The sequence below is a fragment of the Epargyreus clarus genome, unplaced genomic scaffold (assembly GCF_041222505.1).
Source record: "Epargyreus clarus isolate Ecla_fem2 unplaced genomic scaffold, WU_Ecla_fem_2.2 ptg000034l, whole genome shotgun sequence".
Taxonomy (NCBI): Eukaryota; Metazoa; Arthropoda; class Insecta; order Lepidoptera; family Hesperiidae; genus Epargyreus; species Epargyreus clarus.
Window position 1 is genome coordinate 9,183,640 of NW_027332239.1, and position 25,400 is coordinate 9,209,039.

General features: G+C 39.0%; 1 protein-coding gene across 1 annotated transcript; it reads right to left on the reverse strand.

Annotated features, from left to right (window-relative positions):
- Window positions 1-1,158: 1,158 nt before the first annotated feature.
- LOC140755884 (nuclear pore complex protein Nup160 homolog) lies at window positions 1,159-25,400 on the reverse strand. The gene is made up of 27 exons (XM_073091232.1): window positions 25,141-25,400; window positions 24,957-25,062; window positions 24,660-24,876; window positions 24,389-24,494; window positions 23,886-24,075; window positions 23,010-23,182; window positions 22,441-22,604; window positions 22,193-22,286; window positions 21,688-21,839; window positions 20,855-20,994; window positions 20,223-20,304; window positions 19,651-19,777; window positions 18,990-19,183; window positions 18,231-18,357; window positions 18,007-18,103; window positions 16,885-17,025; window positions 16,163-16,399; window positions 15,692-15,810; window positions 15,216-15,388; window positions 14,795-14,890; window positions 14,451-14,583; window positions 13,216-13,377; window positions 11,284-11,489; window positions 10,825-10,906; window positions 10,566-10,699; window positions 9,527-9,730; window positions 1,159-1,301 (listed from the first exon to the last, which is right to left on the reverse strand). The coding sequence occupies exons 1-27, from the start codon at window positions 25,232-25,234 to the stop codon at window positions 1,200-1,202; spliced, it is 3,852 nt and encodes a 1,283-aa protein (XP_072947333.1). The 5' UTR covers window positions 25,235-25,400; the 3' UTR covers window positions 1,159-1,199.

Sequence of the window (25,400 nt, forward strand, 5' to 3'; positions counted from 1 at the left end):
CTTAAGGTACTTTTCAAGTAGATATTGATAATCTGCCTAACAGACTCTTGACGAACCTCAATACATTGCGATCTCTTTCCACAAACAATTTTCTGTGTCTGTTCAGAGTTCCTGTATATAGGTGTACACAGCCCTAATGTTTTCGACTTTATCGAAAACGTTGTTTGAATAATTAATTAAGTTTCTGGGGAGTTATCACCTGCCTAATTCACTAAAAACTTTAAACCTGTTTGTAACACCTGTCTTTGTTTAAGGATGGCATTAGATAAGCTGTTAAGTAATCTTTAGATATGTTTAAATTTAAAATTATAAGTGCTATATAACCTGCATTTTAGAAAGTATACCCACTTGGTCATTTTAAATATCACTGTATAAACGCTGTATGTTTTTAGAATGACACATAATACAAAGGGTAACGGACTTCTAAGAGTAGCGTATGACAATTATTGCAATTGGAATCGAATGTATTAAATTAAAATAATATTTCTAGTGGTTCATCTCATTAATGTTTAAATATTTTTTGTACTTTTTTAAATATTCTATTAAGTACTTTAAGTTTTGTACTTTTTTAAATATTTAATTGTCATGATAATTTACATTTGTTTTCTGGATAATACCATGACAATATTTTCTTGGTCAGAAATAAACATCGCATTGTTTACAAATGCCTATTTTTCATGCAGATTTATTTATGGCCAATTATGACGTAGCCTTTTTATGTATGTTATTTTTATAATAGTAGGAAAGTAAATGGCTCAAGCGTAACCTACCTACATTTATACTTAGAAAACTTAATTAAAATGAAAGTTATGACCAGTTTGTTATATTGGAATTATTTATAAGGAATGCATTTTTTACAAAGTTGCTTGTACTTGGCTGTTATATACATAAGGGATAACAAAGACATTGTGGGGACATATTCGTTATTTATTAAACAAATGTCCTGATTTTGATCTCAAATTCTACATCCGCCAAGATGTAAACCTGGTCTCTTTGAGATAGCTCACCGATACTGTTATTAATAGATGATTAATTCATTGAATTGACATAATATTTTATTTAGTATTCTCCTGTGTATTGTTTTACTTTTTACCCATTCCAGTTTTTGGTTGTTATATGTGTAAGGTTGATAAGGGACATTAATAATAAATAAATATGAAAATTACAAATTTATTTCATTTATTATTCAACATTCATAATTAGTTAACCATAGCGTAATTCATTTGCAACTTCATATCATTAGATGTTCGTACAACCAGATTCATATATTCGTCGACAAGGTTTTTCAGTTCTTCATACACCTGAAAATTAAAGAACACAGTTTTATTGCACACATCCAGTGCCAGTGGTAACTTTTGTGACATATTTAAAATATTTTGATCATTACCACAAGGTCACAAGTTATAAAAGTGCGTTTATAGACATTCATATAGATTCCATAAAGCCTGTAAAACTGCTAGTTGCTACATTGATTTTACCAGTATTTTAATAGATGATTGTGATATCATGTGTCATGTGATTAAAATAAGTCACTGTCCTCTGTCGCGCACAGTCCACCTTAAATACAGAGTTTGATGCGAAGTAATAACTAACTGTATTGCTTTTTAATAAAAGAAACTTATAAAGCAATTTTTTTAAATATAATTAAGTGTCTGGCCTTGATTTCGAAATATAGTAATTGCAGTTTTCCAACGTTTCTTTCCTAATGGATAGAGTATGATAATGAGTTTTTTATAGTCATATGTATAAATTTATCTGAAAAGGTTAAATGAAGTAAATTTTGAGCAGTGAGGAATTTTATTGTAATGTTTGATCAGCTTTGTTTACGCAAATTGTGCACTTTAACACAATACGTGTAGAGAGTATTATATACGTGTAGGGAGTATTATATAGAATGTAGGGAACATTATAGATATTACTCAAATTATTGAATATTAATGTTAGTAATGAATGACGTCTGAACTCGTGAACATGAAATAATTATTATCTCTCCGATCGAATATACGAGTGTTTTTTAACCTTTTTCATGACACGACCCCCATACTAAGAAAAAAAATTTGCGACTCCCTGACCTTTAATTTTTTTCATATACCTATGTTATTATATTCAAACATAATTCCATACAACATTTTTATGTGTCCTTATAATCCTTATTTGGGCATTTAAATATATTGAATAAAAGTCTTCAAGGGCGGGAGGAAAATATCATCACAGCAAAAGACAAAATTCATGGCTTTACAAAAAAAAAATGACTTGTGGTCATCGTCTATAAATCAAAACAACTTCGACTCATTGTTATCGACCCAGGCCTTTATTGAAGAAGTTGGAAGTGCAATAAACATTAACGCATATATGCCTGGTATGAAAATGGTGTTAGATAATTTGAAGGAAGAATTATGCCACTACTTCTCAGTGCAAGAAGTATCAGAAAATATTGGCGCAACGGTGGATTTTAAATCCCTTTTTAACTGCAGCTATAAATGAGGCAAATTTGGCAAGTTAGCTAAAAGAAAATCTTTTAGAAATATCTGTAGATGGGATGTTGCACTTAGAATTTAAGTCTGTCAGTTTAGATACCTTTTGGTTAAAAAGGAAAAGATAATACCCTGAATTAACAATTGAGGCCTTAAAATATTTAATTTGCCATTTGCCACCACCTCGTATTTGTGCGAGTTAACTTTTTTTTCAATGACCCAAATAAAAAGTAAGCAAAGAAATCGCCTAAACTTAAAAAACGACTTAATTCTCAATATAGCAAAAATTGATCCACGATGGGAGAAATTGATCAATCAAAAACAAGCGCAACTTTCACATTAAGATGTTCTTGTATTTTATTCTTAGTTGATTTGTTTGTATTCACATACAAATGTTGACGAGTAAATGCGTCCTTTTATTAACATTTTGTTTCTTAATAAATTTATTTTTTTAAAGTTTATTGTTTTTTTTTACTCAGTTGTTTCTCTCAGCCATCGCGACCCCCTAGAGAACCTTCGCGACCCCCCACGGGGTCGCGACCAACACGTTGAAAAACACTGGAATATACCATTCTAATCCCCTTTGAAAGTACTTGTACAAATCCGGTAAACAGACGGCAAACACTCCACGGACTCGAAATGAAACACTTCGATTTGGTTCTTAAGACATTTTATTAATTATTGAGCCGAGGTCTTATAGTTTTACAAAACGTTCTCAACAGCGTGATTTACAATGATTTTTTGTACCGCCATCTAGTTCCTTGTTGATGAACTATGTATAAAACATTAACATACCGCCCGCCAAGGGCAAAGTTTAACCCTTGACCCTTCGACCACTAATAAGAACTTTGACCTTATAAAATTACATTTGAATAAACAAACTAAAACACAACAAAATAAAGTTTATCTTTCTAACGGTAAAAAACACAATTTTGAAACAGGTCTTTTTAGAGTTCCAGATTTTGTCTTTAGTGTGACGACTCTTACAATATTGTCGTCACCAGGATGAGTGTCAATGATGCGACCATAGAGCCACCGACATGGGGGCAAATTATCCTCTTTTATAATTACAACATCCCCAATGGAAGGTTCTGAATTTTTATTTGTCCATTTGTACCGGTGTAAGAATTTGTTGAGATATTCCTGCGACCATCGTCGCCAAAAAGATTGCAACATCCTTTGAGTGTGTTGCCACCTCCTCAGATTGTTGACTTTTACATGTTCTATATCGAAGTCCGGAACGGTTAACGGTGCTTCACCTATAAGAAAGTGTCCCGGTGTCAATATGAAATCTGGCTCGTTGCTGAGCACTGACATAGGCCGTGAATTTAGGCATGCCTCTATTTGAGCCAATACAGTTGCCATTTCTTCGAATGTTAGAGTCGAGTTGCCAATGACTTTCTTCAAATGGTGTTTTACCGATTTTACACCGGCCTCCCATAATCCTCCGAAGTTTGGCGAATGAGGCGGTATAAAATGCCACTCGCAATAGTTGTTGGCCAAAGCTTCAGCTATGTTCTGTATGAGTCTTCGTTCGGCAGCAGAACCTTTTTTCAACTCAGTGGCTGCCCGAACAAAGTTTGTGCCATTGTCACTCCACAGATGTGAACAATGGCCCCGTCTAGCCACAAATCGTTTAAATGCCTGCAAAAAGCCTTCAGCAGTTAGGTCACTGACGATTTCCAAATGTATGGCCCGTGTTGCCATGCAAACAAACAAACAAATGTATCCTTTATAGGACTTGTGACCTCTTCCTTTACTGGTGCGTATTTGAATCGGCCCTGCATAATCGACACCGCTGTGACAAAAAGGACGCATCGGTGTTACTCGAGCGGCTGGCATCTGCCCCATGAAAGGTGTTTTTGTGACAGCCGAGTTTTTCACACAAGTGACGCATTTGCGGCAATATGCTTTGACCAATTGTTTGGCACCTATTACCCAATATTTATTTTGAATATAAATCAAAGTCAACTGCAGTCCTCCATGAAGCGTTTGTTTGTGTGCTTCTGTTATAATGAGTTCCGTTAAGTGTGAATGTTTTGGAATTAAGATAGGGTGTTTCCTATTATAAGGCAACACTGCGTTTGATAGTCGTCCTCCTACTCTTAATATTCCATCTTCATCAAGAAAAGGATTCAAAGATCTCAATTTATTGGTTTTGGGTAAGTTTTTTATATCCTTTATTAGTTTTATTTCAACGTTAAATGAATTTGATTGACATTTTTTTATTAGGATAATAAGAGCTTGATTTAATTCCGTTGCTGTTAAATATTTTGTAGTTAATTTATTTTCAGATGTTTTGTAACAATTTATGATAAACCGCCTGCAATATGCCATAATTCTTATAGTTTTTGTTAACGATGAATATTTGTCCCATACTGAATCTTCTAAGGTTACACAATGACTTTTTAGTGTTTTAACTGCTTCTATATCAGTATGTACTTCCAGAGGTTTCAGGTAAGTGATAGGATGGCAGGAGATGAATTTTGGCCCATGAAACCATAACTCATTATCTATGAGTTCTAAAGGACGTAATCCTCGGGACGCGCAATCAGCGGGATTCTGCCTGGATGTTACATGGCACCAATTAGTAGGTTCTAAAGTAGTTAAGATCTCCGACACCCGATTCGCTACAAACACGTTCCATCTGCTTGGATGACTATTTAGCCAAGCCAGCACGATGGTTGAATCCGTCCACGCGTGAATGTCATGTTTTTGGACATTCATTACCTGTGACACTTCTAACAACAACTTGCTAAGTAAAACAGCTCCACACAATTCTAGTCTAGGAATTGACACTTGTTTTACAGGTGCTACTTTAGTTCTTGCTGTAACTAAAGATACTGTGACTTGTTCTAAGGAATCAACGACACGCATATATACTACCGCCGCATACGCCGTCTTCGATGCGTCGCAGAAGCCGTGTAGCTCGTAATGAACATCAGTCGCTGTAGTGCTAACCCATCTTGGTATACGTATTTTTTCAAGCATTGGTTGTTCTTCGCGGTAAGTAACCCATTCTTTTAATAAATTATCGGGTACTACATCGTCCCAATCTAGTGCTGCTAACCATAATTTTTGAATTATTGTCTTTGCTACAATCATGCTAGGTCCTATCCACCCCAGTGGATCATATAAACGTGATATGTCTGAAATAATTTTTCGTTTCGTTATAGGTTCCTGCAGAGTTGGAAGATTTACTACGTAGCGGAAGGTGTCATCGGTATGGTTCCAGGTAAGTCCCATTATTTTTGTTAATTCATCTTCTCTTATTTTCAGGTTTTCTTTCAGATCTTCATTTCCATCCCATGCTTTCATTGCTTTTCTTAATTCGTTGCTATTACTATTCCATTTTTGCAACTCAAAACCAGCCTTGCTTAGTAGTTCGGTAAGTTCCTTATAAACAGTTATCCCTTCTTCAATAGTTTGAACTCCTGTCAACAAATCATCAACATAGAAGTGTTTGAGTACTCTTTCAGATGCTGACGGATAATCTGCGCCATGATCGTGTGCTACCTGCTGAAGAGCCTTCACCGCCAAGTATGGAGCAGACGCCGTGCCAAATGTTACTCTGGTATGTCGGTAATGTTTCATTTTCTTATCTTTGTGCTCCCTCCATAGAATTCTTTGAGAATCGGCATCTTGCTGATCAATCTTCACTTGCCTATACATTTTAACAATATCCGCAGATATACATATTGGCGAGCTTCTCCATTGCATGATGATGTGCCGTAACTCGGGTTGCAAGGTAGGTCCTACCAATAACTGGTCATTTAATGAAACATTATTCCCACCCTTGCAGGAAGCATCAAATACGATTCTTACCTTTGTTGTTTCTCTATCTTCCTTGACCACCGCATGATGAGGTAAGTAGATTGCCTTTGGATTTTCGATTTCACTGGTAGGCACAATTTCCATATGATCTAAATTTAAATATTCGTCTAAACATTGTTGATATTTATACTTCAATGATTCATCTTTGTCTAATCTTTTTTCTAACGATTTGAATCGTTTTTCAGCTATCTCCTTCGAAGCTGTCACTGCAGGGATGCCATTCTTGTAAGGAAGGCGAACAATATATCGCCCATTTATATCCCTCTTAGTCGTCTCTGCAAAATACTGTTCACACCGCTTCTCTTCATCTGTGAACATCATTCGTTTCGGTTGGGGAACATCGGATTCAATCTCCCAGAATTTCTTCAAATACACATCGCTGTCTGTGCAGCAATGCATTACATTAATGCTCACAGGAGGTTTGTTTAACGAATTAACCACTCCTGACAATATCCAGCCCAAACTGGTTGCTTGCGCTATTGGTGTACCAATCGGACCCTTTACCAAGCCCTCTTGTATTATTTTTCCATATACTTCGGCTCCTAACAAAAGATCAATTCGACTAGGGGCGTAGTATTTTGGGTCGGCCAACACAAGTCTATTTATTCCTGGCCATTGTATTGCCTCAACTCTTCTAGTTGGGAGAAGAGACGTAATACTTTTGAGCACATGTGCTCTTACTTGTATTGCCACACTTGGATCAAACCGGGACCGAATTTCAATGTTTACTACCGCCTTGGAGACAATATTTTTCTCTCCACCCAGACCTGTAATATTGTTTCTTGTCATAACCTTCTCTAGACCCAAATACTGAACTGTGGATTCAGTAACGAAGGACGATTGTGATCCCTGATCTAGGAGTGCCCTAACGTCATATCCTTCTCCGTTTCTGGAGATCGCTTGGACGAGCGCCGTCGCGAGCAAGACTTGTTGGCGCACTTTGTCTGTTGAGAAACACGAAACAACCGGAGTTGGACCAGCCGAAGAAAAAGTTGCACCATCTGAAGGTGCGACAACACTCTCTTCAATTGCATTGTTACTTGTTGTCCCGACCGCCCTACCATTGGGGTGCAATAAAGAATGGTGATTTCGCTTGCAAATCTTACATTTAATTTTAATGTGACAATCTCTGGCCGAATGATTGTTACCCATGCAGACAAAACATACATTATTTTCCAGAACGAATTTACGTCTGTTTTCTATAGATTCCTTGTGAAACCTTTTACAAAATATTAATTTATGAGCTTCCGTACAAAATGGACATGTTATATTTGCAACATGTAATGTTTTGGTATTGTTTCGAACTTGACTAACCCTAGTAGTTTCTTTAGCAGTGAGAAATTCGTTAGCCCTAAATCTAGTAGTTAAAAATTCCTCAAAGTTCTTGTAAGTTGGGAGATCGTCAGTAAGACTTGCCACGTGGAATTCCCACTGACGTCGTGTTTCAGTGTCTAATTTTAAACTTAAAATATGAATAACTAGAATGTCCCAACTTTTGGTGTCTATACCTACGTTATTCAATGACGCTAAACAATCGTTTGTCGTGTCTAATAAATCTTTTAAACCTTGTGCGGACTCAACAGTTAAATTTCGTTGACTCAAAAATCTTTTAATTACCTGATGTGAAATGTACCTTTTATTATTATATCTTTCGGTTAATAGCTCCCAACATCGTTCAAAATTACAGTCTTGTATTGTAATATGCCTTAACAATTGCTCCGCTTCACCGGTCAAAGAACTTTTCAAGTAGTGTAATTTCTGAACGTTGCTTAAAGAACTGTTTGATATTATTAAAGAACTAAATAAATCCTGAAAAGATGACCACTCGGAATAATGGCCAGAAAATTTTGGTAAATCAATTTTAGGTAGTTTTACGTTTAAGATACTGCTACAATGAGATTTAGATAAAACGGATGGAGCATTAAAATGAGATAATTTTTCTTTAATATCTGACTTATACTCTATGAAAACATCCTCCGTTGTATCATAAATATCATCCTTTTTGTAATCAATGGATTTTAGTTCCTTCGTATTATACATACAAATAAGTTTGTTATGACCAGAGGTAAATTCTAACCATAAGGCCTCTAATGCCTCTAGCCTCCCTTCCAAATATTCTTTTGTGAGTCTTTCTTTCGGAGACTTCTTAAAATTAGTTTGCGCTCGAATGATACGCGCCTTTAGATCTACTTGTAAGTTAACTATTGCCTCCATGACGCCGAAATAATCTAAGTTAATTTACAGCATAAATTTTCCAAAGTCTTTTAGAACAATAAAAATAACTTAAAATCGGGCATGGATTCCCCTGGTTTCAGAGAAAATATTCTAAGTCGTAAATATAAGTAAATTACAATTTCAACATATTACTAGAGTTCCAATATACAACACAAATTTAAAGTTACTGAGCACCAAGATATACAGTTCAAATTTGCAATTATTTTTAAAGGGTTCCCTGTCTAACAATTCACTTCACTGTGAAGATGTTATTTAGGAATATTTTTCTTACTCACAGTTCGCGCACCAATTTCACCTTATCCTCGTGACGTCTAATCACGCATTGCCTCCGTGGATTAATGTTGCTGCAACTTCGCAACGTCCTGTCCGTTTTACCAGACAGCAACTCTCCCGGCTGCTTTTCCGGAGCCTGACGATATCCTCCCACGAAGATCTCGTCGGAAACTCAGCAGTTTCTTCCGAAACCAGCTGGTTTCCCGTACTTGTGGTTGCGGCAGTATTCCACTGCCCACAAGCGTAGAGTTCACAAAAAATCCGCTTGGTTTTGTCTCAAACATAGACAAATCCGGCTCGAAGGACCATGTACAAATCCGGTAAACAGACGGCAAACACTCCACGGACTCGAAATGAAACACTTCGATTTGGTTCTTAAGACATTTTATTAATTATTGAGCCGAGGTCTTATAGTTTTACAAAACGTTCTCAACAGCGTGATTTACAATGATTTTTTGTACCGCCATCTAGTTCCTTGTTGATGAACTATGTATAAAACATTAACAGTACTCATATCTATGTACGTCCTCAAAATGTTTTCCTTCGCCATTAAATTAGGTAATAATTAATTTATAATTTGTCGTTATCAGGAGTGCATGCCTGATTCGAACCTAAGACATCTCAATTGAGAGACGGTGAATCAACTTCTAGGCTGTCATTGCTTTCAATCTGTATTATTATCATATTATGCATAATATAGTATGTGTGACCTGTTGCACGGGCGGTCGGTCGGCGTGCGGGCGCAGCTCGGCCAGCAGCAGGTCGGCGAGCGCGAGCGGCGCGGCGCGCGGGCCGGCGCGCGCGGGCGGCAGCGCGGCGGCGGCGGCGCGCAGCGCCTCGCAGCACAGCGCGCCCGCCTCCGCCGCGCGCCCGCCGCCCAACAGCGCGCGCACGCACCACCGCGCCTCCACCTCCTGAACAAACACAAATGGATGTAGTTATGCAAAATGGATCCAACCCACAAAAACCGTTTTTTTTAGTTACTATCACAAATGGCAATATTCGTATATGCAAGAAATGCATGGTACTTTTTATCTTTTAAAATATACAGATATCAGTGATACCAACCATAAATTTAAGCAATTTAACTTTTACTAAAGACCTATTTTCTCAAAAGCTAGTTTTTGTGGTTGAATCTATTTTGCATAATTACATCCAAATACACATCGCTGGTTTGCAAGAATAATGGAAGTAAAAAGGTAATTTTCCAGGAGAACCAGTTTAAAATTAAACAATGTTTATGTTTCGAAATCTATTATTTAAATAAAAATTAAAATAATGATAAATACAATTATAAGTAGTTATTTATATAACCACATTACTGTTAGGACACGTTAAAATAGGAAATATTTGAGATTAAATTGTATCTTTTACAGAAAAATGAATTTTGAGTTGTGCCATTATTCTTGCAAAGCAGCGACATTACTTACTGCACAATCGACAACTTGGCCTCTAAGCTAATGATGGTTATTTTGTGCCAATTTTCTGGTATTCATTTTTATTTAAAAAATATTGTATTAAATTTCCATTTTTCATACTTGAACATTTCCTTATTCCTCCTTATTTCAACCCATAGTTTGATACCTGTTTTTAATAATTCAACGTACTTTAAGTAATATATGAAAAAAAAAGTCAAAGAATTATTTTATTTACAATGTTTAAAGGGGCTCTCATAGGTAACATGCAATAATTAATTACATACATTAATAATAACGTCGCCTAATCAGTATTATACAAGTTTTTACTTACCATAAATCGAAGCAAAAACCATCGCGGCAAAAACTGGCCAGCGCTCAACGCTTTTTTGGTGACGGCCAGTAGTGTTTCAGCGTCGGCATCCTTTAGTCTCGAATATAGCAGATCGAAATCTATATTTTCACTACCTGTGATGTATAAAATATTTATGATTGCGTATATATGTGTAGATGTAATAAATATATAAATTTTCCTATGTCAAAAATATAATTTATCTATTCTGAGAAATAATTTTAATCTCATATAGACTTACGGAGCAAAGCTTGTTGCACCGGATCTAGCGAATCGGGATCTTCTTCGCGCAGTTCAGCTGCCAGTTCCTCCGGTCCGATAACCTGTGTAATTGAATTACGATTACATATTTAATTTTTTAATATATAAATTTGATATTACTCGTAATTTTATGGCGAAGTAAAAATGCATTAAAAAAAATTATATAGGTAAATAATCAAAGTTTGCATTTGTCATTTCCTTTACTACGTCGAATCTATAGTATAGACTACCGAAATATAGTAATATTTGAACTTTTACTCACCATAAATCAAAGTAAAAACCAACGCGGGAAAAACTGGCCAGCGCTCAACGCTTTTTTGGGGTATGGCCAGCAAATATAATAATATTTCGGTGGTGTTTAGTTTCCAGTCTCCGTGGTTTGCTAGGCTCATTAGATACAATCCGAGATTTAAAAGTCATTGCGAAAGTCAGGGAGTACCTGCAGCGGCGTGGCGGGCTCCGGGGGCTGCGCGGAGTCGCCGTCGGCGGGCAGCGGCGCGGCGGGCGGCGGGCGCGCGAGGAAGGCGTGCTCGGGCCGCGCCAGCCGCAGGCACGTGAGCGCCGCCGCCAGCCAGCGCCGCCGCGCCGCGCCGCCGCCGCGCTCCGCCGCGCACCGCGCCGCGCGCTCGTACATCACCGCCGCCGCTGGGGACACGAACACGCAATACAATAATGCCACGTTGTAATACAGCTGGCCCTCACACTACTATTGACTATACACACATTACATACGTACAATTTTGTTCGGTACATAAACTAATTAAAAAATAATTTACAAGTACCCCAAATAGATAACCATTTCTCATACGAATAAATGTGAACTCACCATAGTGTAGCAGTATCGAAGCGTAAGCTTACTACATGTTAAACACTTCCTAAATTTAATTTAGATATAGATATTATAATAAAGATCCTCTGAAAGTTATAGGAAACCGTATTATACAGGGTGAATTTTTAAAACGGGCCTTCAGGGCCAAATTCGAAACTATAAGGATTAGCGAAAAATGCTGAAAGGAGTTACGAGGCCGATTTTGATAAAAACTAAAACTGCATCGTTACTTTTTTAAAATAACTTTTTCCCTAGCCGGGAATCGAACGAGTTCATTTTGAAAAAAATACACCCTCTATATTATTCCACTATCTGATAGTGTTGCTTATAAGGATCAAAATCTGGGAAGTAATGATAAATGACAAACAAAAGGAAAAGCCTCAATTTTAAGAAAATACGTATTTTTTATATTAATTTGGCAGTTAAGTTCCCGCCATTCATCAATTTAAACATTTCGCGTAATAACAATTTTTTAGCTCAATGTTTCAAATCATTCGAAATGAACGTTTTGTTCTTCAAGAATTTACATTTTTATGTCCGACTTAGTTAAGGTTACTTTTAGGACCATTATAATAGATTTAACTTGCTATGGGCCGAGTTTCGTGTAATACAGATGTAAAATTGACAATTTACGAGAATGTCTTTTTCGAGTCAAATCCGAGTGATAACTAAACAAAGAGATATAGAAAATTATATTTACTGTTGAAACGTAGTTATAAACAACAAACAATAACAATTTACTATTTAATCACTTATCTATTTTTATTAAAAAATAAATCCTAAAAACGGCGGTAATTTACTTGCCAAACTATTACTTACTCATACTAAGCCGTATGTCACGGTTATAACATCGAATAATTAGTTGATTAACCAACAAATTCTTCAATGGTATGACTTACGTATGTTTCTAAAGAATTACACATAAATCATTTGTTATGTATAATCCTTAAGGATTAGTATGGCAATGTATGGAAAAATATGTATTATCTTCAAAATTTTCCTTTTCCTTTAATTTGTCACATAACATTACTTCCCAGAATTTGATCCTTATAAGCGACACTATCAGATGGTGGAATAATATAGAGGGTGTATTTTTTTTAAAAATGAACTCGTTCGATTCCCGGCTAGGGAAAAAGATATTTTAAAAAACTAATGATGCAGTTTTAGTTTTTATCAAAATCGGCCTCGTAACTCCTTTCAGCATTTTTCGCTAATCCTTATAGTTTCGGATTTGGCCCTGAAGGCCCGTTTTAAAAATTCACCCTGTATAATACTTCACAATATTGTAGCGACTTCGACGTCGACGACGACGTCGGGGTCACCTTTGGTAAAGGGAGATCTCCCGCCGGGCTAGGTGCTCACGCCCGGGGAGCGGCCGTGCCCCAACAGTCTCAGTTTGAAGCTTGTATATATGCAAGATGTTTAGAAAACTTCGATAGCGTGATTCAGCAGCGCCATCTCTTGACGAAAAGCGGGAAGTCGCTACAATATTTACACAAATAAGTAATATTGCATAGGAATCATGAAGATAAGTAAACCTACCTTTCCGGTAGTGGTGACGCGAGAGATGCAGGGCATAGAGGAAATCGTAGTAAGGGTTGTGCGCGTGCGCATCGTGTAGCTTGGCGCGTGCGGCGGCGGCGCGCTCCGCCTCGTCCGCCAACGCGCCGCACGATACTAGTGCACCTAGCTGACGCCGCGCCGCTGTACAAATATTCATAAACATTTTACTACTACCCACCGATACCAAGAAGCACTTAAAAATTATTGAAAAATACATCTTATTTATTAATAAGTTTCTCATGTCAATTTTTATCATCTCTATAAAACTATATAACCTGATGAATATATTTAGTGGGTTTCAGAGACTTAAAAAGTTTTGGTTTTGAGCCTTGAATTTTCAAGGAATTCTGAGATATGTAGCGTTTAGCAAAATTACACATAGCCCATACTTTATTCCCTTAATCATGAATTGGTAGGTGTTGAATTGAGTTAAATGAAAAAAAAATGGCTCTAGTGTTAGAAACGGAAATCACAAGGATAACCTTATAAATGATACAGTATCGTGATACTTTAAGGTTATGAAAAATTTAAAGGTAATGTGGGGTAAATGAACCTAAGATTTTAATTCAGCCATCTAAAATCTATGGTAAATTTGGTGTACTGGTTACAGCCTAGTTATTTTTATCGAATGCAATATGTGTAGCTGTGGACTTTGCACACCTATTTCTGCCTAATAACAGCAGTGTTAGGTGTTGCTGTGTTCCGTTTTGAAGGGTGTGGTAAGGGAGACATACTTTTCCGAGGCATTCCAGCTTGGTCATCTGGGGTTGATTACAGATGTCCATGGGAGGCAGTAGCCACTTGACATCAGATGGACTGCATGCTCTTATATTATAAAACTACTACTCCTATATTATAAAAAAATAGAGGTAATAGGGTCGATGATCGGATGTAAGTAGCAGTCGCGGCTGCTTTATAATATAACCTAATTATATAAAATAGGAAACTTATTAAATTCTATTATTCCAAATGTAGCTTTAATTCATAATCCCAAATATAGTTCTAAAAGTGAAAAAAAAAAAGAAAATGAAATTCCTTAAATATAATCTTCTATCCTCCTCCTCCTCCTTGCATCGTTCTCCTCAATGCTGAGGGTCGAGGTCTCGATTAGTCTAGGGTCGTGGTCTCTATTAGGTAATAATCTTCTATATTACACAGGAAATTGATTATTGCTCAAAATGTAACTCTAAATGATCGTGTGAGAGCGCACGTACCGAGCGTGGTGAGCAGCGTGGCGGCGGCGGAGGCGCGCGCGGAGGGCGCGGGGTTGGCGGCGGCGGCGCTCAGCGCGCGCTGCACGCGCCCGCCCGCCAGGTGCCACTTGAACACCACCCACTGGAACATCGGCTGCCGACACACGGTTACACATTCACATCGATACTATATATCCAATAATTTTGCCTACTTTCACAGCAAAAATGGTAAAAACAATTATAATTTTTTATAATACAAATTAATAATCACGTGATATAGATTTGTATAAGAATTAGCTGAGGTGTGTAAGAAATTTCGATTATTTCTTTAGATAATAATGTAAATTTGTTTTTATTATACTCACCAGGTTTGGGTCATCCTTGTCGGCGATACTTATAGCCGTTTCAGCGAGACGCACTACGCAAGCACCTGCGTCGTGAATTTCGAAAAGCTTGATTACCTGTAATAAATAGGACACTAAAATATACGATAGTATTTCTTGACATATTTATTAATATAAAATAAATAGATAAGTGAAAAGACTGGACAAATGGGAAAGCTATTATTTTCTTTTATTTACTCCTGCAAGATACCAGTATCTACTTGCCAGACTATCTACCTATTACTATTTACCTATTTATTCACAATATAGGCGACTAGATTGTTTTTTTATAAAATTTCTACATTATGTAAATATCCCTCTGTATATCATTATACTATACCAAAATACTATCAAAGATATATTCCATTATATGAAATATGTAGCTGGCGGTCAAAGATCTGACCTTCATGTAGTAGAGCACGAGCGCCTGGTGCTGCGTGAGGCGGCGCTCGGGCGCGGCCACGAGGCGGCGCAGGAAGGGCTCGGTGGACACGCCCTTGGCCGCGCGGCACAGCGCCGTGTACGCGCCCTCGGCATCCTCTAACTCCAGCAGCGATAGGCCCAGGATGAATTGACCTAAATACGACGAACAAAATTATTTTATTAATGCTCATCTGAACTTACGATGACGGTCAATTTCCGACCGCATCGTAGCCCATACGCCGTTTGTCCACCGCCACCGTCATCGAACCGATACCGAGAACGAAATTATTTCGGGCAGATTTTAATATAAAGTGACAGCGATAGTTTGTCCACCGCTCAATCGCGAAAATCGTCACATCTATAATGTAAAGGAAGTTCGCAACAAGTGAACGTTTTTCAACGCTTTAAACGCTGAATACATTAATAAATAAGTAAATGTACTTCGGCAACACTTACGAGAGCACGCATTCCACTCGCACCAAGGCTCCAGCATATTGACGTAGCTCTGCACGAGGCGCGGCTGGTTGATGGACGCCAGCCACCACCCGAACTCGAACCCGCCGCTCACTGCCCAACTGAACCACTTTCAGGAGTTTTATTGGCAAATAATTGATTATTTTTTGCAACCTTGATGTTTAGTATTATGAAATCAATATACTTAATCGTTAATTGGTGTGCCAAGTTGAAATGTTAAATTAATGTTAAGATTTTTTGGCTCATTTTATTTAATGTTGTAATCATTATTTACACCAGCGTTAACGCATTTGTTTTGCAATTTCCAGCTTCTATGAAATTAAGCTTAAAACAGATAATTTCATTCAATTTGTCCGTTGTTATGCATAATTCGTGGTCCAATTTAAAGAAAGATTTCTATTTCGGACAGGAACCACTTCGCATGTATTTGCGAACAAATAACGTAAAGGATACAGTTGGTGCGCGAGGTGGTAGGCCATGAGCGGCAGCGCCTGGTGCCAGTGCGCGGGCGCGCGCGCGGCGGCCAGCTGCGCCCGCGCGCGCCGCCCGCCCGCGCCCGCCGCGTACGCCTGCATCGCGCTCACCGCTGCCCCGCCACCGCCGCCGCCGCCGCCGCCGCCCGCCCGTTCCGCCGCCTCCACGCCCAGCGCGTTCAGCTTCAGACGGAACGACTCCGACGACCCCGCCGTTCTATATTGCGTAACAAACACATTTACCTTCCATGAAAATATATTTTTATCGCGTATCACTAAAAATTAACTTTTATTGTTTATTACGACGAAGTATTTATGTACAGCACAATCTATTAAAACATTATATAACTTGAATTTTACATAATAGAAAAGTTCCAGTTCTCTACATAAATCAAGAAATCAATAAATGTTTATTTAAAAAGCACATGTTTGTGTCCGCGTTTGTGTGTTCGTTAGGTACAGTGCGGTTGTCTGTCCTGTAGTCTTAGGACTAGAATAGGGCTACGGTATCCCCTGGCTGTATCTTCCGGGGTTGCGGGCGGCAAGAGTGGGACCTCGATCATCACGCTTGGAGGACTCCGGTTATGTTCCGTCGGAGACCCCGGAGTTCTCCAACAAGCATTGAGTCGCTCCCGCGTCGTCGGGTACCTCTTGAAGGTTTCCCCTCATAACCAAAAAAAAAAGGTAGAGTGCGGTACAAACTTGGGCGTGATGGTGGCGGCGCGCAGCCACAGCAGCGCGCGGTAGGCCTGCCAGTGCACGGCGCAGTGGCCGGCGCCCGGCACGCCGCCCGCGCCGCGCGCCGCGCCCAGCGCCGCCAGCGCGCCGCGCACCACGCGCGACCTGCACACACAATAATGTTATTCTCATAACTAGCTGACCAGGCAAACGTTGTGTTGCCATATAAATAAAAAAAATGTTAAGGGTGAGCAACCCTTACCTCTTAGTGGTATGATTTCTATGATTATTTTTATGGAATAGTTAATACTGTTAACTTTTTTAATTCTGGATGACTGAGAGTGTTATAAACGTAGGAGTCGACGAATATAATCAGAAAGCTTCGAACTGCTAAGCTATGGGGAGTTACACGTGTTATTGTGAGTCAACCATAAAAGATAGACATATGTTGTGGGATATTTTTTATACAATTTTAAGGAGAACATTTCCGTCATACACATTTTTCTGTATAGCTTTAACCATTAAGGTTGCACACGCGACGGAAGCTTAAAAAATGGAGTAACTTCTCCCGTTTTTCCAACATTTCCCTTCACTGCTCTGCTCCTATTGATTGTAGCGTGACAAAAAGTATACTATACCAGCTCAGGAGTATGAATGATAATTGTACCAAGTTTCGTTAAAATCCGTCGAGTATTTTTTGTTTCTATAACGATTATACATATAGACAAACAAAAATTTTACTGATTTCATTTTTGGCATCAGTATCGATCCCTAATCACCCCCTGATATTTATTTTGGAAATATAATTCATGTACAGAATTGACCTCTCTGCAGATTTATTATAAGTATAGAAAACTCCGAAATTTGACTCAAGTCGCATAATCTGCAAGGAAATCGCCCTTCACTAAGCGTGCAAAAAATATGCATATTAAACCCAACTTTAATCAAACTATAACAAGCCTGCACCAAACTTACACGTTGCTCCCTTCTACTTCAAATATTCCACTTGTATTAAGTACCGGTTTCTACTATTATCACTATTTACATGTAATTAAAATCATAATATAGTCTGAAAAATAAATATACATATATATTACGAATAATACACAATACATAAAAAATATTTATATTAGAATCTTAACTCACCTTATTTCAGCCATTTGACGTATTGATTCAGTGACAATGGCTACACCCAAGTCGCTTGCGAATAAATTTTCATATTCAACGTTGTCTTCATCGTCACCTGCTCAAAACAGCAATGATTAATAATTATATATTTTAGAAAAATAACCTAAATGTAATTATTTGCAAGAAGCAATATTACATGAACCTTATTTACAATTTATATAAGAGTATGATGAGTAACTTACTCTTAGATGTGTCGATCTCTGGCACGTCTAACCTCAACGCATCATTAAGTTCCAGAACAGCACTTTGTAGATCTTTTATCGGCTCTAGAATTGATGAGAGTTCGTCTATTTGCTGTGGCGTTAAAATCTGTAAGCATGAACTTGATGATTACATACATTTATATTTATACACAATCAATCTTAATGACATATGAAATCATGACATTCTTATTTTAACAGGCATCCCTGCATCTATTTAGTTGAAAGTCCAAGTTGAAACAATGATAGCATAATTAAATATCACGTCCATAGATATATTGCGACAACCTATAAATGATTACATTGCTTTTCAATTCAAAATAAAATAAAACAGGAATACCACTGTTGCGTGAGAAAATAAAAGCTAGTACAACAGGTAAAATAACGGCACAACTGGCACTCGACAGTTAGCGGTTTTTTTTTTATAATATGGAGTAGCAGACGAGTATGCTGTCCACCTGATGGTAAGTGACTACTGCCGCCCATGGACATCCGTAATCGACTCCAGATAGGAGTCGATATTTGTACCTGAGGTCGGTCACAGATGCGCCGCTACCCCTGAGGACTAAGCTGGAACGCATCGGAAAAGTATGTCTCCCTTACCACACCCTTCAAACCAGAACACAGCAGCGCTACACTGCTGTTATAAGGCAGAAATAGGTGTGGCGGTGGTGCCGCCGGAGTCGAACCACAAAGGGTTCTACCACCTTCAAAACATATGTATAGCATTAGTATGTTTACCGGCGCGGCGTGCGCGTGTTGCTGGTCGTGCGGCGGCGCCAGCAGCAGGTGCAGCAGGCGCGGCAGCAGGCGGTGCTGCGGCGCGGCGCACGCGAACAGCCGCCGCTCCAGCTCCGCCGCGCCCGCCGCGCCGCGCTCCCACGCCGCGCCCGCCGCCACCACGCGCCGCGCGCCCGCCGACAGACCGCCCCAACCTGACCACACGACACGTTGAAACGGAGGCGTTACGGAGACTTATAGGCCGCGCCAAACTGCTAGTACGCTCTGAAATTGTTGCGAGCAGGTGTAGTCATACTATTTACTATGGCGACGCGATTCATTTCTATATTCAGAGCGGACTAGCAGTTTAACGCGGACTATACATTGGAGCGTTGCGAAAATATTTACGCTGGAGCGTTGCGGAAACGGTTATACAGGGGCGTTACGTTACAGTAATAATATTTAAAATTTTACCCGGTATTTTTTTTAACTAAAGTGAAAAGTAATAATAATAACCTAAATGTAATTATTGGGCTCCATAATATTATGTAGATAAAGAATGGATTTCTACTCTTTTACTGATATTAGAAAATGTAAATGGATATGATTGCGGTGACCATTTAATATTGAGTGAACATGAAAAAGATGTACAATTGTACATATAACATTTTTATGAAGTTACCGTTCCGGTCAGCGGGCAGCGCGTCGTCGGGCGAGAGCATGAGGCGCTCGACGGGCTCCAGCTCGCGCACCAGCGACACGCCGCTGCGCCGCACCACCGCGCACCACCAGCCCGCCTCGCCCTCCGCCTGCGCACGCGCACACAACGCTAAAGCCCGCCCCACATTCTCGCGAGAATCTCGCAAGATCGCGAGAAAAACCCGATTCGTATTGGCTCCACAATCTCGTTTCTCGTGCTTTTCTCGCGTTCTCGCGAGTATGTGGAGCGGGCTTGATAAATTAAATTATTTCTTGATCCTATTAACAACTTTTATTATTCCCGCGCAAAATAAAAGTCTAATGTCAAAAGCGTTCTTTTTATTTTTTTTATATCAATGCATACAATCGTGTAACGTATGTGTGTATACAGCCGGTGACTATATAAATGGGCACTCTATATTATAAAAAATAACACAAAATAATTAATTAAAAGAATACTATAATTAAATAATTTGAATATATTTCTAACACTTGGAACATGAAAGTTTTTCATACCCTCTACATGAAGAATATATTATTAAACATTAAACTTACATGTTGAGAAACCATGAGACCTAGTGGCTTTTGTAAGCCTTCCATGTATTGCATGCACCAGCTGTACAAGTCTGACCAGCATCTGAAATTACCACGTTAAAAGTAGATTAACTTATGCCCGCCGATTGACAACCATAATCATCTTCATCATCAGAATTAGAATAGAATCGTATAGTACGACCCAAACTGCTAGTCCGCTCCGAATATAGAAACGAGTCGCATCGCAATAGCAAATTGCTGATAGCGGGACGAAGACAGCGCGGGATCCTTCCGGCACCCGGCCGCTGCCCGCTCTCGCCCATGGGTATACAGCTGCATTAGTGTGCCCTTAGGTTACGGAGTATATGCCAACCAATGCTGCGCGCAACAACGACAAAGCGGACTAGAAGTTCGGCGCGGATTATACCTGAGGTCGCATACAGATGTGTTGCTACCGTTAAAAATTAAGTTGAAACACCTTGGATAAGTGTTATTTCTTTACCACAGCCTTCAAACCAGATTACAATAGCGCTGCAATGTCTTTATTAAACAGAAACAAGCGTGGCGGTGGGGTTCTTGGAATCGGATCTCACAGGGTTCTACCACCACAGAGTATGTTTAAAGTAGAGCACGTATAGTATAGAGAGACTGACTTGTGCATGAGATGCGCGTGGTCGGGCGCGGCGGCGCGCGCGGCCAGCGAGCGCAGGCGCGCCTGCACGGCCGCCGCGCACGCCTCGCCCAGCTCGCCCTCCGCCGCGCCCTCCGCGCCGCCCCACGTGCGCCGGTAAATCTGCACACGGACACAGACATAGTGGTAACGCTGTTTGTCCACCAACCACGATACCGAGCCGATACCGATAATTAATGACGGCGCCGAAGTACATACGTTTGCTATAGCACCTTGTCCACCGAACGTCCGTCACCCGAACACCGTCATCCCATAGTACATGTATGTGTACGCTACTTCGGCGCCGAGATTAATTATCGGTATCGGCTCGGTGACGGTGCAGTGGACAAACAGCGTAAGGCTTCGCGAAGTGACGAGTACGCAAGGCCAGTCAAGTTTAGTTTAGTTAAGTACTATATTATAATACAGTGTTCAAGTGGAAATCAAGATTTACTATTACGCATAAGCATGGTATCCATCATTACACATTCATAAATGCACAATGATAAAATATAATTCCGACAGTATATTAAGTAAATAGAAAATATAATTTTAATTGAAAGGTAATACAGCTGACAATCATTTTTTGTATGACAAATAGTGACGCAGTCGGATTTACGAAAATTTATCACTTAATCTTTATCAAAGAAGGAATTATGTTGCCTAAGAATTTCTTAAAACGTGTACTAATAGATAAGCAAGGTTTACCAATACGCACTTGGCTAGCATGGTGTATATTATATCCTGAAACTCTCACTCAGAAGCTCCGTGCCCAGGAATGAGTGTATAATGACTACGATCGTGTTAAGTACGTACCGTGAGCGCCTTGGAGACGAGCGCGGGCGGGAAGAGGCCGGGCGCGAGCAGGCGGTCGCGGTACTGCTGGTGCGAGCCCAGCGCGGGCAGCGGCGGTGCGCGGGCGCCCGCCGCCACGCCGCGCCAGCGCGCCTCCGCGCCCGCGTTGCTGCCTGCACAACCACACCATTATTCATATACTCGTAATTATAACAAATGCTCTTACACACACACAAATGCGAACATAAAGTAAAGCTTAGTAACTATTTATTAATCTGTGGTAAAGCTGATTCACATGCTACTAGTAGAACTCATTCCCATATTCGTAAGTATTCGTTTTATTTTTTATTTTTTTAAAGAGGCTCTAATAGGTTTTAAAACTTAAATCAATCACAACTTATTACATAAAGGACATATTTTTTAAACTGAGTAAACAGTCTAAGGGAAAACAATAATATTATTTAAAAATTCCAATTACTCCTTACATACTATTGAAATTTATCAAAATAATAATGTAATTAATTACTTGTTATAACTGCATCACCATCTGGTTGACTCCACAATGCCCAAATGACGTGATTTCCGTCGCCATACCCAATTGCGTAATCTAGCAGATCCAACTATAACAAACAGAAAATAATGAAAATTGTCAAATAATAATTATTAAATGTATGTTATTCATTTTTTTATATATTATTACATACAAAACATATTATATATTACATTACATATTATTAATTATATTTCATGTAACTTGCTCAAAAACTTTATTACCTGTGGACCAAAGATTCGGCAAATTTCCGTAAATTTCAAGGCGCCTGTGCTTTCATTGACCATTTTCAACACGACAAACTCGCATTCATTCGGGAAGGACAGATATGCCACTAATATAACGCTCCCATCGCTGCCTATTGTATTTTGCAACATGTGGCCATGAGCTAGAAGAAAATAATATATTATTTTACACATTTCTATTAAACTGATGATGTCTTAGTAAATTTTACTGTATCATGGTAATCATGATTTTATTTATTATGTTGTTCAATGTATTATAACTTTTAATATTTAATTAGCAGCTTTAAGCGCAACAGCCAGCACACACGGTAAGGAATCATTAGTTAAGCAAATGTATGGCATGCCTAGGCATACTGTATATTTGGTTTTGTACCCAGTCCCCACAATTGTCATAATTAAAAATTCAATTACTAACTTCCCAGTTACCATTCACTTTACCTCACAAAACAATTATAATTATGGCCAAATTCCACCCACTCGGTATATCACTAGTTATAAGATAACTTATAAGCAAATTAATGTGAAACAAAAAGGCTCGGGGATCTTACGTGGCGGCTTGGGCTTGTGGTGCGTGTGCGAGAGCGGCGCGGAGACGGCGGCGGGCGCGGCGCCCTCGTCCAGCAGCCAGGCGCGCAGGCACGCGTCGCCGCACAGCGCCACCGCCGCGCCGCGCGCCGCCACCACGCCGTACGGCTCCACGCTCTCCGCGCTGCTCTTACCTCTGTGTTTGGATACAAAATATGAAGGATATAGGTGGTAGACGACTCCGGCGACACCTCCGCCACACCTATTTCTTTCTTATAACAGCAGTGTTAGGCGCTGTGTCCTGGTTTGAAGGGTGTGGTGGAGACATACTTTTCTGAGGTGTTCCAGCTTAGTCCTCAGGGGTAGCAGCGCATTTGTGGCCGACCTCCGGTATGAATATCTAATCCTATCTGGAGTCGTTTACAAATGTCTATGGGCGGCAGTAGCCACTTACCATCAGGTGGACTGCATGTTCGTCTGTTACTCCATTATAAAAAAAAAAGAAAATGTTACAACTCTCTGTGGTCTGACTCCGGAGGAACCACCGCCACACCTATGTGGTAAGCACTACTGTGTTCCGCTTTGAAGAGTGTGTTAAGCAAGTCATGCTGCTCATGACATCTGAGACATTCTAAAATAATCCTCAGAAGTAGCAGTAATCCACATCTACAGCTGACCTTTACTAGGACTTAATACTATCTTTTTCAAGGTTGATTACAGATGTCCATGGGAGACAGCCCCTGACCATCACTTGACTGCATGCTCCTTTGCTATTTTAATCTTGGAAAAAAACAGAGCTATCTAATACAAGCAAAAAATTTTGAAAAAAAGATCGTGTACAAGAAGAACTTGTACAATGAACCAATTAATTGTTTATAGTAAAACCTAAATAACATTACCTTAGAGCTCCAGTGATTCCAGACAGGAACCTTGGGACAGTAGATTCCCTCTTAAGGAAAGTAGTCACAGCTGAGCCGGTTGTCGGCAACTTCACCAACAATAGTCCCCCATCACCCCCAAATGCCAATACAAACACTGCTTCTCCATTGTCACGTAACATTGATGCACATGAGTGGGCCACGCCTGTATCTGTAGCAAGTATGGTTAGTTGAATTTTAGTGTCAATTTACTAATATGTCCTTCGACTGACTTCTTACAACCAAGTGAGTTTTGGAGCACCCTGTTTCAACTGAAGGTCAGTACCTCACTTGACTGCCATTAAATTTTTTTCAGTAAAAGTGGCTAATCCATGTAAGATAGTTTCAAACTGCCAATAAGGTATATAAACTAAGTTCAACAAATAAATATTTACAATCCAGAATATATCATAGATGTGCAAATAAAATTAATGCAATTTTTTTCAAGTATTTAAAATTAAATTCAAAAATGTTTGCATACTTACTTGGGTTAGAATATTGTGTGAGAATATAGTAATTATTTGGGTTGTTCACAGCACTGGTGTCATGGAATATTGATGTAGACACATTACTTGGAGACCCAAATGTAGCCTGCAAAAATTAATACAATTAATCTTTAACCCTTCAATATCATAATTAGTTATAAGTTTTAAGTTAGCTACTTAAGTTCATTGTAAGTTATATCGAAAACAGTTTTAAATTACATAAATAATAATATTTTAAGAGAAAAGCAAATTATTATTTCTAAGAAATTACCTTTCTGTCCAATGTCTCAGGGTGTGGAAATACTAATCTGTGCACTGAAGACACTGTTGCACCTAAAATAACCACTTCCTGTGTTGCAGTTCTCTCATACACGGTTAAGTTGTTCAGCGGGGGAGTTCCTGGTGCCACCTTGCATCTGAGGTTTGAACTCGATAGATTAACATCCAGTGACGCCTCAGACAATTCAATAGCATCGGATGTTGTTTGCCTGCAAAAGTGTAATTATAATCATGCAGTTTCAAATTTATTTATAATAAAGAATACGTACTTAGCGCTTTAAACACTTACCAATATATAAATCTATTTCTAGTATTAGCCTTTTGTGAATCTCTGTACCAGTAACCGCCGGCTTTTTGAGGTAACTTTATGTCTTGTAAAGTACTGTGGGTACCACCTGAAAAAATGATATTAATTAATGTGAAATAGTTGTATTGTGTTGTTAAATACAGGTTATAAATTAATTAAACTGTACCCGTATTTAGAACAATTTCTTTCCATTTCTCTGGGATATTATGATTCGGAGATATTTCCTTGAACGCCACCGGTATTGTTTCCAAAAAGTCCATATTGATAGATACTGTTTATTTTTACAAATATTTAGTTTCTGTTAATGAGCAAACAAGCAGTGATAATATCTTCAATGTGAATTTCAATATGTATTTATAAATTATTATTGACCGCGCGCACACACATTTCAAAATGTCCTGTCGCTTGTCAGTTCTCGTAACTGTC